Genomic DNA, 15,767 nt, shown 5'->3' with positions numbered 1-15,767 from the left:
ACGGAAGGCCCTGTCACATCGGGCCCCTCTCACAGCACTGAATGACAGGGCTGTCACAGGCCCTGTCATGGTATTATGTTACCAGCCCTGTCACAGGGATGTCAGGCTTGGCTGGGTTGGGTACTTCTGCACTCAGCCAGAGAATAGAAGCACAATGAGGATATCACTCCCTTGCTTGATCACTCCAGTAGATGGCGGCAATGCAACGATTTTGGATGCCAAACAAAAGAGTCATGTGACTGCGCTCGCTGACGTCAGATCAAAGTTGCTCTTCCGGGTGTATTTCTACTAGATGGTGTTCGGTTTTGTTTAACAGAGCTAAGTAGCTACATTATTAGTTATTTCTATAATCAAATAACCGTATTAAAGAAATGAATCGTATTTTCGGTCGAGGGAAAGCAAAGGGTCCACCACCCAACCTCACAGACTGCATAGGAAGTGTAAGTTGATTATTTTGACATCCACATGAAGACTGTCATGAAGGAAATAAACAAAGAGCTCTTTCTGTGCATTGTTTCTGGGAGTTCGGGCTAGAGAGAGAGAGAGAGAAAGCTGACGACAAGAAGCATAAACCAGACAAATAGTTTATAACGTTTTAACTGACATGTCATGGGCAGATTGTTAGCTCTTATCGGACGCTATTAGGCCAGTTAGAATGCAAAAGAAAGACGTTTATGGATGCTATATAGCTATACCCAGTCTTGTTTGGTTACGTAATTGACGTAACAAGATGACTGTGTCAAATATAGTGCTTGTTGTCACTTAAGATTAAAGTCTAGAAGTAGGAATTTGATGTTTTTTTGTGACAATCTTGGTCAACATTAATAACCAGTTTGGCAGGTTTGAAGGGAGTGACTACTATGAACCTTGACAAAAAATGTATCTCGGCACATTACTCATGGCCGTGATTCCGTGAATGACTCATCCTAGCCGCAATTTGGGATCTTGCAATGGGTCGTCCACTGTTAACAGTTTTGTATTGAGTTGTGCTTGAAATGTACTGTAATTCTCCAATCTGTTGATACATTCACCAATCAATGAATGAGCTACTTTCTGTCAAAAAATTCTCTGCAGGTGATTCTTTTGAACCACTCCCTTACAGAGCTGTGTGTGTGTGTGTGGGGGGGGGGGGGGGTGGGTGGCTGGGTAGCTGGGTGGGTGCCTGGGTGGTATGAGCACGAAAACAGCATGGTTGTTTTTCACCACCTGAGCGCAACCTAACACACACACAAACACAAACACGCACATATTAACTGTATCATTAACTATATCATTAACTATATGATGTCGGGTGTGCCAGTACAGATTTAGACTCTTGTACTTGTAGATGTATTTGATCAGTTTTGACATTTTCAATTTACGAGAAAATCCTGCCGTGACATCACTACTGTTATAAACTTATTGTTTGGTCAATTTGGGGCACATAATAATGTTGATGCTGAACTGAAGACCTAATTTGTATAACAAAGACATATTTCTTATTCTGTTTGAAGGTGGACTCTCGAGCGGAGTCTATTGACAAGAAGATTGCCAGACTAGATGTTGAACTGGTGAAGTACAAAGACCAGATGAAGAAGATGAGAGATGGACCTTCAAAGGTGAGCTTTCATCATGTTCCATAAAGGTGACATAGTTTTGCATTAAGAACATTAGTTACACAACAAATGTGGTGCCATGTATTCAATGTGTTTTTATTTTCTATTAGAACATGGTCAAGCAGAAGGCGTTGCGAGTTCTGAAGCAGAAGAGAGCGTAAGTAGAGTTGTACAGAATGTTTTCCTCCCCGATACCTACTGATCCGATACCAGTGTGTAATTAAAAAAATCACATCCGTGTGAAGTGAGGGGCGCTCTTGTACATCATCCATTCATTGTCAATGGGAATTGAATCTTTGTGTAGGACAAAAATAGCAGATTTGCTCGTCTACATATTCCATACTCCATTCATTGTCAATGGGAATTTAATATATTGTGTAAGACGAAAAAACCTACACTATAGCTGAATATAGGAGGGTCTAGCGCCCCTCAAAAAAAGAAAACCGCGGAGAGTACAAATGGAACTAAATAGACCCTTACAGGTCTGTAACTCGGTATGCATTCTTTGCAAATGGAACCAAATTATTTGGTTCCATCTGTACACTCTCAGAGTTATGGGGGACTGGGAGTCTTTGAAATTAAGACGTTTTGAGAACCACTGATCTAGGAATAAATAAATAAATATATATACCTTTTTTTTTTCTTTTTTTTTGCACCTTCAAGTTAGTAAAATAATATAACATCACCTCAAACATTCAAAATATGACTGTAAATTAAATATCATGTGATACATTTACGTGGCATCAGAATGGCATAGAATGCCATACCGATACTGCCTATAATGCTGTATCAGCAGCTTTTCCAATATTGGTATCGGAACAGGGACAACTTTAAATAGAAGTTGTTTTAAACTTGATGCAGAACAGCAGAAGTCATCAGGCTGCCATTTGACAGTAAATGTTAAGGCTCAGTTTACTTTGACAATTAGTGGAATTATTGTTATTTTTGGGTGGGAAATTGTAAACATTTTGAAAATGTGCCCAAAATAAATAGAGACACCAGGATGTGATTGAGTATAAACTTCACTGTACATCGATATTGTCTCCGCAGGTATGAGGGCAACAGAGATAACCTCATGCAGCAGTCATTTAACATGGAACAACAAAACTACACGATCCAGTCTCTCAAAGACACTAAAACCACAGTAAGGGACATGTGGCATTCTGCAACTACAGTATGAATACTTTGTCTGGGATGCTAACAAAACGTTTGGTTTCTTAACCTTAAGTGTGCATTTCTTTTAGGTGGATGCCATGAAGGTCGGTGCCAAAGAAATGAAGAGAGCCTACAAGGATGTGAAGATCGACCAGATCGAGGTAATATTCTGCTTTAACGGTATTATTCTACAGTACAGGGACAGCCATAGTTGAATGGGTAGAGAGGCTGGCTGGGAAACGGAAGGTCCCAGATCTAAGTGTCCCTGAGCAGGACACTTAAATCCCTGGCATGCATACTCCCGTTTTTAGGCGATAACCTACTCCCTAACGGTGGTTGGGAAAACTACAACATGACTTCACTGAGCCGCCCACCCCAACACATCTGTTTTTTACTAACTACCGTGGTGGTTGCCGTTGTTAAGTTATCAACTAAAAACTGGAGTATGTCTCCTGCTTAAGTGCTCCCTGGCTTCTGTATTAATAATGCCACTGCTCCTAATAATTACAGAGGACATAATTCACTTTTTTTTTAATACGCCAAAGGACTGGACCATATCAATACATTATTATTAGCCTACAGATTTGTTTCTATTGCACTAATTTCTCGGCACCGTTAGCAGCTCCGTAATCATGTTATGATACTTGGGGAATTCATATAAATTAATACAGCAAACATTCATATTCCAAACCTCGAATACAGGATGCAGACACATTAACTATTCCCATGGTTTAGTTAATTCAGAGAATTTAAATGGCCACATTTTAATTCCCACTGCCAGTGACCCTCACACAAGACAAATGGATCCCCTGAAATAAACGTTTTTCTTTTTCAATATTCAGGATCTTCAGGACCAGCTGGAGGACATGATGGAAGATGCCAACGAGGTGCAGGAGGCGATGAGCAGAAGCTACGGCACGCCTGAGATCGATGATGATGACCTGGAAGCGGGTCAGTGCAAAATGCTGGTTTTCAAACCCTTTTCTGTAAAACATCTGGCAGCATCGTTGGATAATCACACGGCCCTGCGTACCACTTGTTCTTTTGAATTTGCACATAATGCAGGAGGCAGCAGGACGTTGCTTTACTGAAAGCGAGTGCTTCCAAACTCCAACATTTAGAAAAAAGAATCACCCGCAAGGAATTTCTTGACATAAAGTAGCTCATAACATGTCTATGGTGGATATTTATGAAACAAACATTGCATATAGAAAGAGATAATTCAAGCTTTTTGTACAGCTGCAATGTTGGTGAGTTTGACGTCATTGAATACAATTAGATAGGACTTTGTCTGTTTGGATGTATGGGCTGTCATTGGCAAATTGCGGCTAGTTGCCACTAGGGATGTCGATACACCACCAAGATACCCATGTACCTGTCTAGATACTTCCTTAATGTTAACGAAGTCCACACCCACAACACCAGAGGGAGTGCAACGAACCATGTACAACCCAGATTCGGCACAAACAAGGGACTAAATTATTTTCGCTCCTATGCCACCAAAATGTGGAACGCCCTACCAAGTTAACAACAGTAATTAAGACATGCGAATCCCTTGACTCCTTCAAAACCGCTCTCAAAAGGCACCTACGGACGGCTGCAATTCGAAACTGGCCCCCGTAAAATCTGAATCCCCCCCCCACCTTCCCCTCACTATATGTTTCTTTCCCCTTTTTACCTCCTTTATGATTAATTCCTGTTCTGTTCTTTGACTATATAGAAGTGTCTATTTGTACGTCTCTAAATGTTTTGATGAATTGAACATGGTGGACCCTCTTGTAAACAAGTGTAATGCTTAATTGGGTCGTCCACTCACAGTGGACGACACTCAAAACAGTCTTTGTATTGAGTTTGTGCTTGAAATGTACTGTAATTCTGCAAACTTAATAAATATTTCAATCAATCAATCAATGTTGCTCTGGAGAGGGAAGTGACAACATACTGTATACATTCAAAAATCATGGTTGATATGCCGGTATTAAAGGAGAATTCCATACTAAAAGGCTTTCTTGCCTTTATTTGTAGTCGTTACGTCCCCACCAAAGAGGTCCAGGTGTTATTTTATGCAAAAGTGCATTATTGGTTATTTCCCCTACCATAAGCCCTCAATGGGGGTTGGGCTTTTGTGCTAATTCGCTTATTTCCATTGAAATAAGTAGTAAAGTGTGCCGCTTGGGATACTATTTACATTATGAAGAGAGGATATATATAAAAATGATTTGAGCAATGGAAATAAGTGAATTAGCACAACACCCCATAGCCCCATTTAATTCATGCAATTCATTGAGGGCTTATGGTAGGGGAAATAACCAATAATGCGCTTTTGCACAAAATAACACCTGGACCTCTTTGGTGGGGACGTAACAACCACAAATAAACTTAAGAAAGCCTTCTAGTATGGAATTCTCCTTTAACAGGTATAATGGCTGTTGTAGAATAAAACATGAAACTCACAGGCTTATGTCGACTACAAACCATTTCAGAATAAATCAATCCCTATATAGGAAATTTGGCAACAGTGATTATGAACTCACTTAGAACTGCAAACTGTGGAATCACACTGTGCAATAAGCACGATCCAGTACCCTATGGTTTACGGTTGGAATGAAAATTATACAATTATAATTGTATAATTTGAAGGGAAAGGATAATGCCATTCCCATTTTGAATATCTAATAGTCGTCAATCATATTCAAACAAATTGTAGCTCTTTATAAAGGGCAGGGTTGGAACACTCCTATACGACTATACTCAAGCTTTGGATTCATAGAGACGTTCCTATACTGGATGTTTGGTACAAGGAGGTAATGACTGTGGTTCCTCTGGAGAAATGGACTTATCTCCTCTGCGATAATATGGAAGGGTTCACGAAGGTATGAGAACCAGTCTTAGACACAGTGGACCCTTCTAGACTGCGCTTCAACGTACCTTATTGTTATTGAACGGTAGTGAATAACAAAGACTCTGGTGACCTGTAATGTACAATCATGTCAAGACTGTGGTGTACTCGTTTTGTTTTGCATTTTGTCTGCAATGTAATGTCCGTATTGTGGTCAAAATGTGTGGTTCTATATACATTGAATTGCGATTGTTCAGCTGTGAAATTTCAGAGCCTCAATAAAAATACATTGGGAAAAAAAGGGGCAGGAAGCCCTTTATAGCCTTCATAGATTAACAACTAGACGCATAACTAGTAAATTACACACTAAAACTGGATAGTTTCAGAAATGAACTCTGTAGTTTGTCCACAGAGCTTGATGCCCTTGGAGATGAACTGCTGCTGGATGAGGACAGCTCCTACCTGGATGAGGCCTCTACAGCTCCCTCCATCCCAGAGGGCTTGCCTAGTGACAAGTCCACCAACAGGGTACGAATAACTGTAGTTTTTACAGAATTAGCACACGTCGGAGTAACTCGATAGCGGCTACTTAACTATTCCCTCTTTACACCAATTCCTTAACCCATTGATGCCTGGTGCAACCTATACGCTGTTCTACAGTACCTTTGATGCCGGCGCGCTCTCTGTGTCTCATCAGCTATTGCTATACATGTAGCAACATAACAATTTATTTATTTTTTATCCGATTTTGAAGGATTTCAGAAACCTTAGGTCAAGCCCTAGAAGGCATTCCCAGATTCGGCCTCAGTCATCAATGGGTTAACTATTCCTATAGGGGGTTCCAATAGGAACAAGTCTGTAACAGATGGTCTGTTAGGTTCCATTTGTACACTGAGAGTTATGGTTGTCCTTGAAATTAAAGTTTGTAATTGAGAACCAATGGTTCAACGAAATGTATGAGCTTAGCTATATTTTTTACACACTTCATTTGAATGGTTTCAGGATGGCGTTCTGGTGGATGAATTTGGCCTGCCACAGATTCCTGCAACCTAAGACTATCAGTACAGACGGCGAGCGACAACACTGATGTTTTACGGCAACCTAAGAGTTACAGCCAGTGGTAACACTGCTGGTATATATGTATCATAGGCTTTTTTTGTATTTATGCAACGACACTCCCCAGCGTCAGGTGGTGGTGACAGCATTGAAATGTCTTATCGAAGCAGCTTCAGGTTAGTTAATGGTAAAGCATGGCATGGATCACACTCCATAGTATATATAATGGTTAAGGATATCATCTTTTCTATGAATAAATGCCTTTCCTCTCTGAGGTGATTCTTGAAATTTGGAGTGACTAACTACTTTCTACCGCAGCATGGTGTTCCCAGCAAAATAAATTATATTTTCTGAAAATGAACCCTGATCTTTTTTTTAACTTGATTTAAAACAAAGTCATGAAATGTATTATAAAATAATTTATTATACAGTGAGTAATGTGTAAAAGTGTAATCGAAATCAATAATTGGCCAAAATAATAAATACTGTTCTGATTACAAAGTACAGGCTTGAAAAAGGAAGATCTCTCCAGAAGTAACTGCTGTAACATTCTCATCACATGTTCCGTGTTGTCACCAGCTCAGCCTGTAACTGTGTGGAAAGATCTTCTTATGCAGATATTCTACGATGTCTGTCTTGCTTTGTAGTTTCTCAAATTCAAAGAAAGGTATCTAAAAGAAAAGGGAATACATTATTTGAATGTTGGTCAAGAGAATGTAAGCCACAAAAATAAATGTTAGTCAATTTATAGTATCATAACACGAAATAGTTTTTTTCCTGACCGGCTGTTGTGCATATCACACATTAGCCATAGAAAAGGAATAGTGTCCATTATGATAAACAGGTTAAGTGTGCTTTTGTGGGTGTAAACAAGCCGGCTTTTGTGCTGGCTAATCCACAATATTGTGAAGTATGAGAGGGATGAGCAGATTTGAAAGTGCAACCATGTTTTCAGCTGGTAGAGGACATATAGGGCCACTAATGCCAGGAATTGAATCTGGTCCCAATGTGGAGTAATAAGTGCATTCATTTAAGGGCTCCCAGGCGAGCTATTAAACAGGCACTCTTTTGCCTATCTCCAATTGCTATGCAACTGCAGGGGTCTGGGTCTCCTTAAATGAGTGCACTCCATTTGAGAGGAAGACTCAATGAGGGTGGTTAGTTCTAATTTAAAGTGAGGAAGGTGCCAAAGAGTTAACAGATATGAGCAGCTCAGGAAGGGGAGCCTGAAGTGTTGTTTTTAGTCTAGTTTTGACAACATGCTTTATAAAGGAGGGGAAAACCTGACAAATGTGTGCATATTGGTAGCATTGATGAAACTATACATTATATTTTAAGCCTTGTGTGACGATCTCAAAATATATCACAATTACTAAAGTCTGGTTGCCACACTAATGAATTATAATTATAACAGTTAACTATGTATAACACAAATGCAGTGAACGTGACTCCGGAAACTCTCACCTGAACAACTTCATATCCCAGAAGTCTTAGATGTCGTTGCTTGATGGCCTCTTTTCCCAGCAGCTGCCTCGTGTTGGTAGTGAACCTCCTTTGTCCATCAATGCAAAGTGCTATTCTGCAATGATGACCCAAATAATTAGATGTGTTAAAACCGTAGACGTATAAAACATAGATGCCTCTCATTGGCTGCTGCGTCATGAGTGGAATATTAAAATTATAACTTGCAGAATTCTCAACCGATTTTCACATGATTTGGTTCATTATAAATGTCAGACATAGGGTGGAGTATGCACATGCATGATTTTCCCATCAGGACACGCCCCCCTCATCTAGACTGAGTGGCAAAACATTGAGCAGCATGGAGTGTTGGAGTTTGGAAGGGCTTGTTGGAAATCACTCAACCGTTCTGCGTACCACCTGTTTCTAAATGTCACATAATGCAGGAGGCAGCAACATGTTGTGTTATTGAAAACAAGCACTTCCAAACTGACATATAATCAAATGCAGGGAATTTCTTGACAGAAGGTAGCTCATAACGTTTCTATGGTGGATTTTTATGAAACAAAAACTTTGCAGATAGAAAGAGGATACTTCAAGCTTTTCGTACAGCTGCAATGTTGGTGAGTTTAACATTGTTTAATGCAATCAGACTGTTCAGACAGGACTTTTCTGTTTGGATGAATGGGCTGTCAAGGCCAGAAAGTAGTTTTTTGCCACTCAGTGGTTCCCGCATAACTTCCAGGTACGATGATGTCACGCGCATACCTTCTATATGACAATTTCATATTATATTACTTGCTAAAAACTCTTAAAATTGTACTTTGGTTAACCACTTGCACCCCAGCATTCATATTTCATGTGTGTGTGAGAGTATATACCGGTATTCACTTTGACAGCACAAAAGGAATCATCCCAACTAATTTCACAGCTGTACATTAACCCATTAAAAAACGGGAAAGCATCCGTGTCATTTTAGATCAACTAACAATCAAACACACCTCTTGTAGACCTCTTCACGACAACTGGCGGGCTGGACAGATCCTTCTTCATCAAGCTTTATTTCCACATCTGAAACAAACAAAACAAAAAAAATAATAGTTAGGTAACAAAAAAAGGAAGTTACATTTTAATAATCTTCACCTATAAACAGCGTCGCATTGGTGAATCCATCTCTGGTGGGACGCTATTTAAAAGACTTCATCACGCACACGTCGCTTAACACCTACACTACAGGTCACACAATGGATAATTGATATACATCTAGACCAGTGGTTTTCAACCAGTGGTCCGGGGACCACCAGTGGTCCTTGAGCGGTTTCCAGGTGGTCCCCAGCTAAATTATAGAGTTGATAACCAAATGGACCCTTATAGATCTTTAACTCTTTGAGAGCGTAAAATGAAACCAATTTACACTGTTGCCTGTTATGTTATGTTGTCTCCTACTGTATGGCAGGGGTTCTCAATGTTTTTAGCTGGGGACCCCCGGAAATGCTTTGGCCATGTCTCACAGACTTTCTGAAAAATCTCTGGCGTACGGCGCATTACCGGGTGCAATGGCCGATGCAACACTGCCTGTGTGCATGCCTAGAATTAGGACACCGGGGTTAAAGTGGTTACATTTTGTTAGTTACCTATTGTGTAGCAGTATGGAGTGAGAACCTTCGATGCAAAGTATGAGCGGGCCCCCAGCAGGTGTACCAGGCCTTTTGTCACATGGTGGTAAAGATGTACATCCACCGGTGTCTCCAGCGAGTTTCCGAGCAGGAGGAAAGACTTGACCCGGTACTTGGGGAGGAGTCTGGGACCCTGTGGGGAATTGGATGTCACAGTACATGTGCATTGTGTTTAATTATTGGAAATTAAAAGAAAACTATATTTAAAATTTGTTACAAATAATTTCCCACTACAATGAAATATGAAATACTGGAGAATAACTTAAAGACGTGATATAATTTGTAATGTATTATTTTCTTATGGTATTACATCATAGAAGGGACACTCCAGCTTCACAGTCATGTAGAGTTGAGTCAGCTGAGCCAGGTTGATGCGGTCAATCCCTGTACCCTCTTCTAGAACCAAAAGACAGAGAAAGAGACAAACAGTTCAGACTTTGGCTTTGATGTCAAACATTCATCAGAATACAATAGTAATCAACTTTAGTCACATGACAGGTTTACAGGTGTAAAACAGTGGATGCAATTCGTTTTTGTGCAAGCTCCATCGTTTTTATGCGTTTCTAAAGGGAGTGGTCGGGCAGGCGGAGAGTTCAAATTCACACAATGTGTGCAAACAGAACGGAGCCAACCTTAACGTTAACTAAAAAAGTTGCATGAAATCATTATCCCCAATGGCTGTTGCAAGGAGTTGCATTGGTTTGGGCCTAAGGGCAGATTCACACTGAGTCCGATTGATTTGAACTGTTCCCAAATACGATTGCTTGGTCCCCACTGGCCATGATTCACAATTGGTCTTGATTCTTCCGCACATGAGTACACTTCATTCAACCGTAATCATAATGGTGGCTTTCATATCGCAGCCATCCGTATCCGAGTACGTCCCGATGCGTTCCCAGGAACGGTTGGTTGGGTGATCCGCTCCCGGGAACGGTACGCAGAATTCACCCTACCACTACCACTACTACTACATTTGTGTCATTTAAAATTTTAGTGTTGTTAAATTAATATATTATATATATAATAGTCTTAATATGAAATAGCTTTACCTTGCAGCTGTTGAAGGAAGTAACCGCTGAAAACTTTGGAAACGAAATTGACCGGGAATCTCTCCACCAGGATGCAGGCGTGGAGCAGATTGAGGAGCGTCCGTGGCTGGAAGTGAGAGAAGCGTGAGTGCAGGTTGGCCTCCACCTTCCGGAACACCTCGCCAGCGTTGGGAGGCAGGTAGCCCAGCTTTCCAAACGGTATGATCTGCCTGGCCAGCTGACCGGTGGTGTATTCGTGTGCTCGGTACACAAAGCTCTCGGCCACGGCGTCAAACACGGGCACCGACAGGATGTTCCTCTGCCCAAAGTACTGCATCACCTTGGTGACCGTCTCGGGGTGGGAGGTGAAGGCCATCTTGGGTACGTGCCGCTCCATGGCCGCTACAAAGTAATCATCACTGTGGCCAAAGTGCATCAGCGCCCCGAGCACTACCGTCAGCTCCTCGTCACTGAAGTGGGGCACGTGTCTCACAGCCTGCTTGCACAGGTTAATCACCAGTGGCACTGCCTGAGTCTGGTCCAAGACCACTAGGGCGTCGAGCAGCCCACTGACGGCGGCGTGGTCCATCCTGTGGGTGACCTTCACGGCATGGGCGTTCATGGCGTTGAGAAGGTTCTGATAGTGTCCACATTCACCCAACCCACCCTGCAGCAGTCTGTAGACCGACACGAGGTCGGCCAGGCTCCACTTTGCAGGCATCTGTCTCTGCACCTGCTCCATGACCTGCACCAGCATGCCACAGCCAGGGCCCTCCAGCGCCAGCATGGCCTGCCCCAAAGTGCACAGCTGCCCCACGCTCATCCGCCCCTTGTCCAGTCTTTCCTGGCTCTCGGACACCAGCCGCACCATCAGCGTGCTCCAGGGATCCAGGTAGAGGCGCGTGCACGCCAACAGGGCCGACACCAGCCCTTCGTCCGTCAGATGGCCGGAGTTCTGCTCCAGCTGGAAGCACAGGGTCCTGACGGTGTCATGCTCCAGCACCGCAGGGTTCTTCAGCGAGGAGCCGGCCTCCTCCAGGTCAGCCACGCGATGCAGTGCCGCCGCTCCCATGGTGTCGGAAAGGATCTCCACCATCAGCCTGAGAATAATAGGCATGCCATGATTATTACATAATTGCAATTATTTTTGCATAATTAACATAATTAAGTATCTAATAAGTATAACATTCAATATGTCATTAATTTCTTTGTATATTGTAAGGTTATTCCGGCCCTGTGCAGATTAATTACGGAGCCTAAAAGGCAAACAGACAGAAATTACATTTAATTCATGTTGCCAAAATCACACTTAAATCGTTAATCGGAATTATTATTTGTGTGACAATTAATCGTCAACAAATCATGACAGCCCTACCTGAAAACCTGTCGGGAAGAGGAGCAGTTAGCCAGCCGTTCCCGAAACGCCAGCTCCTCCGCGTCCGTCAGCCGATGGAGCACGGTCAGACGGAACCGAAGTGCCGGATCCCGGTGGAGTCCGACAGAACCGGCGGTGAGGAAGGACGGCTCCCTAAGGATGGTGGACAGTCCCCTGTTGTTCCCACAGCTATGCTGCTGGAGCTTGAGGCAGTGGTGTCTCTGGAATCTGCAGCATCCAGCTGAGGTCCAAAGGCATGATGATGCTACACACTTCTGTCCAACGCTTCTGGCACTTGCCCGGTGTCCTGAAATGCACCTCAGTCCAAAGGCAAGATAAGCGTGAGCGGCGCCAGCCTGCCCGAGCAGCTGAAGCCTCTGGGTCAACTTTAAAGCCATGGGTCGGATCCAGGACTCTGCATGCCCATCAGCCGACCTACAGTACATATAAAACAAATACAGACAGGTTTTCAAATAACTTCCCAAAGCATTTAAATCCTCAACTACTAAATTATGAAGTGTGTAGGACAGGGTTTCTCAAAGTGGGTGGTGTGAAACCCTAGGTTGCTGTGTGACAAAGGTCCAGAGGTGCCACAGCAGCAGTGCCACAGAATTGCTTTGATGATACTTCTGTTCCTTTTGTTACTGAGGCTCTCTCATAAACGTTAGGGAGAACTTGCAGCTGTAGGAGGACTGTATGACTTAAATAGGTAGCTGGGCATGGGACAAGCGGTCAATGACTTAGTCTGAGTTCTTAAGTTGTCAGATAGTCCCTATACTTGCTTCTAATGCTTATTGCTTCTGAACTTTCCTTCATTATGCACCAGCCTATACTGTATAAGGTGATGTGACGTCATGCTGTGACGTCAGCGTTTCCGTGGTTACACCCTCTATAGGCTACTTGGTTGCACTGTACTTGGTGTGTTTTTCCATCTGTTATGATATACAGTATGCTTGACTCAGTGGCGATATCCAGATATGATGACTGTCCACTATGTATCAGCTGATCCTCACCCACCACCCCTTGGTTTAGATGTAGACCCATGAGGGAGCATTAGGTTGAGTGGTCAACCTAAATCACTTATTCACAATCACTTATTGTTTTGCTATTTTTGGTGAATGTTTCCTCCAGAATAGGGATGCTGGGGTTCAAGTCTTACTCGTGACAACAGTGGCTATTAAAAGGAGGAAAGATTAATTATAATGAATTTACATACCGCTATATGACATAAATGGAAGGTACTGTAAAGTAACAATGTAACTGTTGTAATAGTATGTTATTTACAGCCCTGGGTGACAGGCAGATACATAAGGGACCGGGTTATTAAGGGTTGTATAACTCGAGGGGTCAATACCCTGCTCTTTATTAGGCCTATATGAACTGACTGACCAGTGACCAAATTCAGATGTTGCCTTGTTGTCTTAATTATAGTTATTACTTTTTAGTATACAAAATACAACACAGGTACACAAGTAAGTACAACAATGAAGTCTGAAACGGTATTAAACACAAACTGCTTTATCTTTTTGCCCTTGCATGCTAAAAACGAAAACAGTTGGCTTTCTAGCTGGCTAACTAATTCCACTAAAACAAGCTCCCTTTTTAATCACACAAAACGTTACGAAGAAGAGTGCAGACTGAACTGTCTGCTTAAATCATGGCTTAAATGGATATATTAAAATTACTGGTCTGACATACCCGGGTCTTCTCTAGGATTGACGGTCACAGAGCCGCTCATGATAGAGATGCCACCATCTTTGATTAGTAAACCAACGTGGTTCCGTAACGTCATGTGGAATAATGACCTACGATTGGTTCAGGTCTGTTCATGTGAAGCCAAGCTGCGCCAATCGCAGTGCCGCGAACAGGAGAGGAGTTTATCCTCGACTAACCTCGCTCTCCAATCCTCGACCGCTAGATGGCGACATCTCTCAAAGGCTATTTAATAATTCCCTGTTTAATAATACAGCATAATCTATATGCTGCATTTTCATTGTCAACCTCAGTGTTGTAAATAATCTTCATCAGCTGTGTTACTTTACCTCCACAATTCACAGAACAGACAGATTGTTCCAGTTTAAATATCATAAATCATTCATCATAGGTGGTTGGTTCCATATTTGCACATTGTGATCATACTCAATTTACTCATATTATTCCTTTTTTAAATCCCATACTTTTCCAGACTCAAATTTTCAGAATTCTCATTTTGTCACACATTTGACATCCTATTACAAATAAAATAACACTAAAGTCCACTGACATTGCTTTATTGGCTGTTTATATTATATACAACTTGTCAGTAGATTATACTGTTCAACAAAAGCTACCGGTAACTTAAACAGTCTTAACTATACTCATTATTTCCATTACTAGATGGAAAAAATGTATTGTTTCATAAATTATGGTTTTGTTGTGCAGAAAATAGTTTACCTCTGATGACTTCATCACTGCATAAGCCATGTTTAGACAAGCTTTTGTCACAATTATATAGTTATTTGATATGTTCTATGCAATTCAGACAGATACAGTAATAGGCCTATTGCCACATTTTCTTTAAACTAATTTGGTGGTAGTACTGGTAGACGTGTGGATTTGGTCACGTTATTTTATGTCAATAGTCTGGAAACGCAATTATTTGTCTACTTTTTTTCTCCATACTTATCCGGACCTGGAAATGACTAAAAGCTAATTCCATACTTTTTATACTCGTGTATAAATGTAATGTAAAAGAACATAGATTGAGATCTGTTGACAGCTAGTCATGTGCATCAATATTCATCCTGTAAAACAGTGGTTCCCAAATTTGTCAGGTGGCGATCCAAGACAGACATCTTAGTGATTATTACATTTTATTCAAGAATTTAGATGAGTTTTCAAATGTATACAATTCTTTAATTTTTTTTATAAAAATAATTTGAAATGTCTCTTTAAATGTAGGAAAAGAAAATGGGATTTTTACTCGAGTGGTGACCCATAAATGGGTACCAACTACCAACCCACGGTTTGGGAAACAGTGCTGTAAAAGACTACTCCCAACAGGACAGGAATGTTGTGAATGTAATTAAATAGATGTTGATCAATATTTATATTCACTTTTGAGAACTGTAGCCTACATATACAATTAATGGTGTCGGCCCATTATTCCGACCTCCCATAATTCCAAACACTGTTAGGGTTTGAGATGGTGTTAGTTCGTAATTATGAGAGGTCAGAATAGGCATCGTTTGTAGATTGAACTTTATTGCCAGAAGAAAGTACCTACTTCCAATATAGTTTACTTTGTATCCTTCAGTTGCATCTGCCTGTAAATTTACTAATTTATGTGTAGTTTGTCGGTAATCCCTTTCTACAAAATGTACACAATCACTTCATCTACCTTTTCCCCTAGACAAAGTGCTGTTGGCTGTTGCTGACTTTGTTCAAGTCAGGACATGCCGAGTATAATGGGCAGAAGGAATTTGCAAAGACAGAGGGGATAACGATACCATCAGCCTTTACAGTGTCAGACTCATAAAACCAAATAACAGGATGATGTAACCGTTTGAATTGTCATTTTATACAGGACAAAGGAGATTTCAG

General features: G+C 41.4%; 2 protein-coding genes across 3 annotated transcripts; one reads left to right on the top strand and one right to left on the bottom strand.

Annotated features, from left to right (window-relative positions):
• The first annotated feature begins 266 nt into the window (after positions 1-266).
• LOC308336754 (charged multivesicular body protein 5-like) lies at positions 267-7,006 on the top strand. Its single transcript, XM_080794286.1, has 8 exons — positions 267-440; positions 1,494-1,598; positions 1,706-1,752; positions 2,646-2,739; positions 2,840-2,911; positions 3,593-3,701; positions 6,002-6,117; positions 6,592-7,006. Exons 1-8 carry the CDS (start codon positions 372-374, stop codon positions 6,640-6,642), a joined length of 663 nt encoding a protein of 220 aa, XP_080650412.1. The 5' UTR covers positions 267-371; the 3' UTR covers positions 6,643-7,006.
• A 43-nt stretch (positions 7,007-7,049) lies between these two features.
• Positions 7,050-13,945, bottom strand: fastkd3 (FAST kinase domains 3). 2 transcript variants are annotated; one of them, XM_080794284.1, is made up of 8 exons: positions 13,884-13,945; positions 12,186-12,620; positions 10,832-11,910; positions 10,093-10,178; positions 9,741-9,915; positions 9,108-9,177; positions 8,110-8,224; positions 7,050-7,316 (listed from the first exon to the last, which is right to left on the bottom strand). In XM_080794284.1, exons 2-8 carry the CDS (start codon positions 12,581-12,583, stop codon positions 7,218-7,220), a joined length of 2,022 nt encoding a protein of 673 aa, XP_080650410.1. In that variant the 5' UTR covers positions 12,584-12,620; positions 13,884-13,945; the 3' UTR covers positions 7,050-7,217. The 2 variants fall into 2 exon arrangements, with proteins under 2 accessions (XP_080650410.1, XP_080650411.1); XM_080794285.1 differs by having other exon boundaries at positions 10,093-10,175.
• Positions 13,946-15,767: the final 1,822 nt, after the last annotated feature.

The sequence above is a fragment of the Protomyctophum bolini genome (genome assembly GCF_963924005.1).
Source record: "Protomyctophum bolini genome assembly, chromosome: 21".
Classification (NCBI taxonomy): Eukaryota; Metazoa; Chordata; class Actinopteri; order Myctophiformes; family Myctophidae; genus Protomyctophum; species Protomyctophum bolini.
The sequence above is the reverse complement of the archived record's forward strand: the minus strand, read 5'-3'. Positions and strand labels throughout refer to the sequence as shown.

What these genes read in the sequence shown, in the direction of transcription:
- LOC308336754 (XM_080794286.1), top strand. Translation starts at nt 372, where the DNA reads ATGAATCGTATTTTCGGTCGAGGGAAAGCAAAGGGTCCACCACCCAAC. An exon ending in TCACAGACTGCATAGGAAGT is followed by an intron (nt 441 to 1,493) that starts GTAAGTTGATTA and finishes TTCTGTTTGAAG; the next exon opens with GTGGACTCTCGAGCGGAGTC. An exon ending in GTGACAAGTCCACCAACAGG is followed by an intron (nt 6,118 to 6,591) that starts GTACGAATAACT and finishes GAATGGTTTCAG; the next exon opens with GATGGCGTTCTGGTGGATGA.
- fastkd3 (XM_080794284.1), bottom strand. Translation starts at nt 12,583, where the DNA reads ATGGCTTTAAAGTTGACCCAGAGGCTTCAGCTGCTCGGGCAGGCTGGC. An exon ending in TGGAGTGTCCCTTCTATGAT is followed by an intron (nt 9,916 to 10,092) that starts GTAATACCATAA and finishes AATTCCCCACAG; the next exon opens with GGTCCCAGACTCCTCCCCAA. An exon ending in TCCATACTGCTACACAATAG is followed by an intron (nt 9,178 to 9,740) that starts GTAACTAACAAA and finishes TGTTTGTTTCAG; the next exon opens with ATGTGGAAATAAAGCTTGAT.